The 8793-nt window shown below is 39.3% G+C and overlaps 1 protein-coding gene across 1 annotated transcript; it reads left to right on the top strand.

Annotated features, from left to right (window-relative positions):
• Window positions 1–355: 355 nt before the first annotated feature.
• On the top strand, window positions 356–7781 carry LOC135698043 (uncharacterized). Its single transcript, XM_065217912.1, has 3 exons — window positions 356–424; window positions 842–1139; window positions 7417–7781. The coding sequence occupies exons 1-3, from the start codon at window positions 356–358 to the stop codon at window positions 7779–7781; spliced, it is 732 nt and encodes a 243-aa protein (XP_065073984.1).
• The last annotated feature ends 1012 nt before the right edge of the window (window positions 7782–8793 follow it).

Raw genomic sequence — 8793 nt, forward strand, 5'->3', positions numbered from 1 at the left:
AATGTAAGTTACACTTGTATTTTTTTTCAGTGTATATCGTGATCATATCGTAGACCACCTATTTGAGAGAAAAAACTACATTCCTTGATTTGGCTGTCAACACCAATAACGTAAAGAACCGGTCTGAAAATGTGGATGTTTTATCTCTTTCATTCTTCCGTTCTTCTTATGCATGTGACGTCAAACTCAGTGTTGCACACAAGCAACGGGATAATGACCGAGATGGCTAATTCTCATTGCCGAACCTCTTGTACTTCATTGTGTCAGCACTGCTTGTTGACTGTTGGAGATTTCATTATTATAAAGTGAATCTGTTTTATAAATATTTAATTTATGCGTACGATTATTGTACATAATGAAGCCAAGGAGAAGGCGAAATCATTATCTTTCACCAATATATGAAGGGCATAAGTACGAAAAAAGGGTAAACACGTACGTGATATAAAAAAAATATTTACAAAAGTTATAGTTTTTGTTACTATCAGTCCAGCATCAGAACCATCAACAATTCAAATGACGTGGAAGTATTAGGCTGTGATGAAGTTGCCGATAATCCGCATGAACATATCACTCCACCTGTGACTCTCAATCCACCAAGTCAGCTCGCTGAAGACGTTCCAAACGACCAACCAGAAGATCTTTCCTCCCAGCGTACTCAAGATCGAGAGAATGGAGCAATCAATGTGAACGTTATAGGACCTGTGCTCGTTCCACAAGAAACCGTTGTAAGTCAGCACACAGAGGATGATCAAGATCGACAAGGCAGTTGGAATGATTTTTTCAAGGTATAAATTCAGCATACTGTTATAAAAGTTTCTTCTGCATCCTCTACTACTTTCAGATATTCTCCGAAAATCATACCAAACAGTTCCAAGTTCACTTTGATTTACTGACGGCTGAGATTTTGTATATGATTCTGAACTATTATATTCGACATCATCTTACACAAGAAGCTTTAGAGGATTTTCTGCGGATGATGAATATTATATCAGGCACTAAAACTTTTCCAGAATCATTTAAAACTTTTTCAAGTTTATTCGATGCATATTCATGCCCACCAGTCAGAATATATTTTTTCTCAAACTGTCAATACGACTATGGTGCTAATCAGCCTGAAACAGCAGCAATATGTCCTATCTGTGAATATCCAGAAAATGATTTTTGACGTAGGACTACGTCTTTGATTTCTATATGGGGGTTCACTTTGTGAAAACCGAAAATGGAACATGTAACAAATTAAGAAAGATTTTGAACGTTAATAACTCAGCTGCCCCTGGTCCAATTTCAATAATTGTATCACCAATCGATCAGAAATATGGCTACGCATCGATAACAATGCTTCCGAATGTTGATTTTCAACAAGAAACTATTGAAAAACTGGTAAATGTCCAGCATTGTCCAAAAGCGTCGAATTAACTAACAAATCCACCAATTACCTACATGCATATGCTGCTTCCCCAGCACAGTCGTCAGAGAGTAGTAAGTAGACGAAACAAGTCGAAGTGGCATTCGCATCCGATCCTCGGGCGCGTGCGAATAGGGAGGATGGAATTGCGTAATATTTTGCACACTCATCGCCATACTCAGAGCCACACGCTCCCAACGACCACACCACTGTGTGGTGGTGTTCGGTCGTCGAAATTAGTAGCAGCAGTAGCAGCAGTAGCAGTGCTTTCGGCGTATGGCGTTGAAAATTGTTCTCCAGTAACAACGAAAGGCTGCCTGCAAGCAGCGAGCTGCAGAGCCCACATAAGCAACCATCAAAGGAGGAAAAAGCTGCACCGCTATGCTATGTAGCAAATCAGTAGCTCTCCGTGAGTCGCTGCGGGTCGGTCATCTATGCCATGCGTGTCACCCTCGCTCCAAACGACATACAGCTCGACATCATCCGTGTTGAACACCCAGCTCAGAATTACTCAACCTTCACTACAAAACGGTCCTTTTCAGGGCCACCAAAAATTTGTTAAAGAGTATTATTTGGACATTGTTCAAGGTCATCAGTTCCCGCAAGCAGCTTGCTATCAAGGCTCAACCTGTCTATAGAAGGTGTGGAATTGTAGGCCTGAATATATTGGTGCAATTAGTTTTTCCTCGGCTTTCATTCCGCATGATTCGTTTCTTTCGTTTAATCAATCGCCCTTGTAGTGACGTCGAAAAGATTGTTTCAATCGGCGCTTACATATGAAATTTAATGTGGATTACAGAATTTTTTGTATGTTACCAAAATTTATGAATGGTTTGCCACTAAATGTTGAGATAATTTATTGATTATTGAATTATCACACTGTATGCCATGAAAAAGCAGCCTGTTTGTGAGTTTTTGCCTGTTTTCAAGTAAGGAGTTATCATAAAAAAAAAAACAAATCGCCAGCTGGTATTTCCCAGCGACTTAACAAATAAATAAAATCAAACAAAATCATCATGCAGAACTAGCCAGGATTTGTTTTACTTCATATTTCACAAAATTGCTTTCGAGTGTTAAGACATCGTCTCCCGCAAAGTTTACATTTTCCCCCTACCAACACATACATCAGGGCTAGATAGATCTCCACAGGATCTATAGAATCCACGCAATTTCAAAAAACCAAAATGCACAGCATTACGAAAAGAGGTCAGGTTTCGACCAATGGCAGATAGATTTTAATTATAAACAAGCCAAACGATTGGAAATTTATCTACCAATCTGCTAAAATGAACACTTAGTTAATTTTCAATAGGTCACTATTGAAAAACGGTTTAGCGACTTTGCAGTCAATTTAATTGTTTATAGGAAAGTTTGAACATACTGAGAGGTAAGCACATATCATCGGTAAGAGACGGGTGTGTGAGAAAATTTGCGAAAAAATCTAAGGGCACCGGTGGGATTCGAACCCACAATTCCCATTCAGTACACGGGTGCATTGCCAATTATACAACGGTGGACCTATGGTCTACGGATGTATTTGGCTACCCAGACAACCAGAAGTCGTATAATAATGTACAGACAGTATCGTAAATTGCTACAGTTTAAGTCAAAATCGCATATAAGAATGACATACCTCGCATTATGTTTAAGTTAAATCGTATAGAATGCAAATTTCCGACCTATATGCGATTACTCATTTTTCCGTCGTATTGTATCACAAATTAAAATTTAATTGTTGTACTGAATGGGAATTGTGGGTTCGAATCCCACCGGTGCCCTTAGATTTTTTCGCAAATTTTCTCACACACCCGTCTCTTACCGATGATATGTGCTTACCTCTCAGTATGTTCAAACTTTCCTATAAACAATTAAATTGACTGCAAAGTCGCTAAACCGTAAATCAAAAAGTAAAAGTAATTGATATTCATCAACTACGGCCCGGTGGTCGGAGGTGAGGCCGGCAGCTCAAAATGTTAGAGTCATACTGTACTGGACATATTTCAGCATGTAAGATGAACAACAAAAATGAGCTGTGTTTGTTCACATCGACTGATACTGAGTGGTTGCGGTACAAGCACATATCGTCGATAATAGACGATTGTTGTGTATCAGAGAACGCTTGCGCAAAAAGACTAGGGTGGGGAACGGATTCGAAACTCAAATGTCATTAGCCAAATACATCCGTAGACCATAGGTCCTCCGTTGTATAATTGGCAATGCACCCGTGTACTGAATGGGAATTGTGGGTTCGAATCCCACCGGTGCCCTTAGATTTTTTCGCAAATTTTCTCACACACCCGTCTCTTACCGATGATATGTGCTTACCTCTCAGTATGTTCAAACTTTCCTATAAACTATTGAAAAATACCAAATGTCCAACTGTTGCAATGGTGATCAAAATTATCACCAAATGTCTGAAAACAGCGCATTCCCTAACACAGACTTAGAAATCGAATTCGATGCGGTCCCACTGAACGGTGCTCATTCAATCACCGTAAGTGGTGGTGTCCAGTCCAGCAGCAGCAGTAGTAGGAGCAGCAGCAGTAGCAGGAGTGCTTTCAACAACAACAACAACAACGAAAGGCTGCCTGCAAGCAGCGAGCTGCAGAGCTCATATGGGCAACCATAGAGAAGGAGGAAGAAGTCTCACCGCTAGGCTAGGATCGGAATCAGTAGCTCGTCGTGCTCAGCTCAGCATTACTCAACCATCACTACAAAATGGTCGTTTTCAGGACCAACATAAATTTGTTAAGAGTATTATTTGGACATTTGTCTAGGTCATCAGTTCCCGCAAGCAGCTAGCTATCAAGGCTCAACCTGGTCTCTATATAAGGTATGGAATTGTAGGCCCGAATGTATTGGTGAGATTAATCATCGTCCGACCATTTTCCATAACACGCTGGTAGGAAGTGTTAAAAATCCGTATAGAATTTGAGAGAAGTGGGAATAATTCGCTTAGAGTATATATTCAGTCCCCAGAAAGCCAATAAAATCAAATTTGTGAGAAAATTAGCTCTCACGAGTTCAATCTCTCGAAGTCCCTCCTTTTCTACATATAGCGTTAGCGTTAGCGTTGTTATGGTATACTTCGTAGATTGGATACTAGCGACACTCACGTCTCTTCTGAATTTCTCAGTTAGACTACTTTCAGGAATAATGCTGGGGAGTAAACATTGGTTCCAATCTAAACAAGAGTAACAGAAGCATGACTGTCGCTATTCCCGGCCACGCCCATCTTTACCATAACTAGGGATAGGGAAGGAAATGTTGATGTAGTACTTACTTAACGAGAGGCCACCGACTTAGCGACACCCTCATAAGTGCTACGGAGTTGGAGGGTTGGGTAGGGTATTCGGTTAGGATTCACCTCGAGTTGGCGATGCAACCAAAAGTATGCATTGTTTATTTAATCTCTCGATAGCCGGCTATCGAAAGAACATATTAATTTTGTTTAGTGATAATGAATTTTAAGAGTCATGACGAAGAGCTTGGGATTAAACCCATGATTTTCTGCTCAGTAAGCAAAATCGATCCCTCCAGGGTCATCGAGCATCTCATAATCCACAGCGCTTCGCGTCAAAGTACGAATATATGGATGAACTATCTATTATTGAATAACTATTATTTACGATGATTACATGAAAGAAATAAAATATAAACTACAAACAAAACGTGACTACTAAAATCTCAAAAAGATATTTTTACAAATATATTTCACGCAACCAGGAATCTCAAAACCATTAGACGCTATAATGATTCTCTGCACATGTTAGACACAAGAAGAGGCCAAAAAGCAAGCGTCCGACACACAAAACTCGCCAAATCCACTTGCAGTCACAATCAACGATTCTACGAATCGCGAGCGCTCACGAATCATACAACCACCGACTGCGGCACTCTGAAATCGAAATTGACAGGCTCTATGCGTCAAACACCCGCCCTCCAATCTCCTCCCGCATCCAACAACACAAATCTCCATTACAACATCTAACGAATTCAAAACTACGAAAATCACTCATCTATAGCAAGTGAATGGAAGCAACCCTGCATGCAACCATTCTTCATGATACTCTTTTTCTGCCTATCTTTCTATTGGGCCTGTGGACATGCGTTAGCTTCGAAACTTCTAACCAAACTGGGAAAATTTTCAGATCACAAAAAAAAACTTGAAAAAAACATTCAAAGGTAATAACAAGTAAAATAAATATTGATTATTTAACGCAAAAACGAGCAAGTAATATTAAATCTCTTGTATCGTATGCTAATGCTAATTGACTGTAACAAAAATAATATGCTTAAATAAAATAAAATATTAATAAAATGATAGGCAAAATTTACTAGAAGATCATTACTTTATTGGTGAGAAGTTTCTAATAAGCCCTCCCAGTTCCTCTGTATACAGAACAAATCTGATACTATAATCAGAATTGCTCAGTCTGCATGAAGCAGCCGATTTCATCAAGGAAGTTCTATTAACAACCAAGAATTAATCGTTTGAGGCATACTGATGGTGATATGGGTCACTATAGGAAATCATCATCGTTGCAAATATAAAGAAATTAAACATAACCCTTTGCTTCAGTACTGTCAGTACTTATCAGCGTGCTCAACAGAAACTCTTCAGACCCACCATGATCAAACGTCTAAAACCAGAAACAAAAGCACTTGGATGACTCTCTTGCCGTTCCTACTCGATCTCAACGTGTGAAAATTGTGCGCTCGACAAATTACAGCATGAACGTGGCTCTTCGAAAAGATGTCCAAGACAAAATTGTAGAAAACTGATAGATGGTATCGAAACAAGTAAACAAATAAACTGGAACGAACTCACCAAATGAACGATGGTTTGCACGTGAAGCCAATACTTGAAAGACTGTTGCATCTCTTAATTCAAGCTAAACATGTCATAACATTCCTTCGGATCTTCAAAGAAGCTCTTGCACCTGCTTCCAATCAGAACCATCGGGCCAGACTGCCAATCGCCTGATAATAGTTCTGATGAAAAGGATTATGATAAACGAAAACACTTTGGAATGCATTTCCAACCGATCACTTTCACTTTCTTGCACTAAAATTAGAAAACGCCAAGAAAAAATAAAACCGTAAATTTGACACTCGGGAATTTTTCGCGTCCGTACAGAAGCAGAGCACACTTCGATCTCCTCGAAGTCCCTCCTTTTCTACATATTCTGCACAAACGATACTTTCCGCCCCGCCCCATTCATATAATTCGGAAGGAAATCCTGTGAGGGGTGAATTGAATACACTTTAATACCAAAATGCACAAAACTAAAAAATTCATAAATAACAAAAAATTCAAAATACACCTTTTAAAGTCGGGGTAGATGAATCGAAAATACTCAAGTTGACAGTCCCTTGGATTCTCTTCATCAGTTTTCTCTTTGAAATAAATAGGGTAAATGTTGGCTTCGGCACCCATTGACTGTTTTCGGCAACCAAAATTTAAACGTTAATTTCACTATGTTTTCCCATCAACCCACTTCCCTGAATGTATCCAAACGATTGTTTAGCCTGTCAGCTTCAATCTGATTATATTTGTACGATCGAGCAATCCAGTAATGCCACATTTTTCTTCAAATGAAGCATACGCACTACAAAATGGGGTCGATTTCGAGTTGCCGATAATAGAACAGCTGGTTAACACGCAGTTCTAATGGGAACGTTGCCGAAGAAAAAGAGGCTGCCGACAATAGTCACACTCACCTGAGAAGTTTGGAGGGTTGTAAAAACGCTTTCAAAACGTTTTGAAAAATTCTGTCGATTGGAATGCATAGAGAAGCAAGCATCAGATGAATGTAAACAAACAGACACGTCATATATGTGCGTGACGCTGAGAAAATGCTAATAGAAGTGCGGACGCTGCTTAGATTGACGAGAATACGTAAATTCCCCTACTACAAATTTGATGCGCTTACAAATAAAAAACGTTCACATTTGTTCCGTCCACTAGCGGTCCTACGTCAAGCTTCCATTCGTGCCCCTAGGCACAGACCCTTCTACATTTTTTTTTACGTTGAATAATTTGCCTCCAGCCATTCGGTTCCAAAAGAGTAATCTAATGGTGGCAGGTTTGTGGTTGTCCAATGGAGAGCCTAACCCAAATTTATTATTCAAATATTTTTGCCTTGAGTTGCGTAAATTACAAGAAGGAAAATTAATTGGAGGCGAGCGATACAAAGTTGTTCTTTTGCAAAACTGTTTAGATTCAGTAGTCCGCTGTAAAGTGCAATGTAGCAAGCAATTTAATGGACTGTATGGTTGCACTTTGTGTGTTCACCCGGGAGAAACTAGAAGCACCCACAATGGACACAAAGCCTCAGAAATGCGTTATAATCACTCGAAAAATTATGGATGATGTTAATCATACAAGAAAGGAATCATATGGAATCGTGGGGAAATCTGTTTTTACATACATAGAGAAGTTTGATATCATAGCAGGATATCCAGTGGATTATATGCATGCCGTGGATCTGGGAGTAATTAAGCAGATGCTAGCATTGTTCACTGAAATTGAAAATCACAAGCAGGATTATTACAAGCAGCTTTTCAAGAAACCCAAAAGAAAGCTTGAGATTTGTTCCGGGCTAATTGAATTAAAACATCTCTTAAACTTATCCTAAAACAATAGTTGTGGAAGTTAGCAGTTAATTCATCCATATTATACGGCAGGGTCTACATTTGACGATCAATCACTACTTTAAACGTTTTTGAAAAATTATTGATATTATATCCATAGTTGGAGTGGTCTTCATTCTCCACAGTCCAGACTGATCTTTTCAATTATAGTTTAATCTACACCCAATGGCAGTACAGTTTTTGTCCAATCCAGTGCCCTTTATGTAAGCGACCAATCTAACGTGAACGCGGTTCCAGAAGCATCAATTCCATCAAAGAACGTCTTCTCGCTCTTGTATGCCAGGAGATTTAAAACCCCAACCAGCACCAATGGAAGGCACTGAAACAATTCAAGATTACGACATTAAGCCTAATGGGCACTGTCCGGTTGATCAGAGATTATTTTTGCGACTTTCGCCATTGATTATGAAGACGTTGATGTCGAGTGCCGTCGTCGTCCCTTGCTTACCATCGTGAGAAGCAAACATATCGCTTAGCTCGCGCGCATCCTCCAGACGACTCGAACGATGGAAAACACACAAATAAAAAACAATACTAATCAGCGACGTGCAATGCACCGTCAAAGCAATTTGTTAGATAATTGTTGATCGACCGATAAAAACGAAAGTTAAACAAAGGTAAATAGGTACACAGTGCAAATGGTTGTTTGCTTTGTTCTTGAAATCAGATTTTGCACAAATTGAGCATACATTTCCATTTCGTAATCTGACAACAAACGAAAATATTTGTAA

The sequence above is a fragment of the Ochlerotatus camptorhynchus genome, unplaced genomic scaffold (assembly GCF_037179485.1).
Source record: "Ochlerotatus camptorhynchus isolate MF236.1 unplaced genomic scaffold, CSIRO-AGI_Acam_v1.1 ptg000081l, whole genome shotgun sequence".
Classification (NCBI taxonomy): Eukaryota; Metazoa; Arthropoda; class Insecta; order Diptera; family Culicidae; genus Ochlerotatus; species Ochlerotatus camptorhynchus.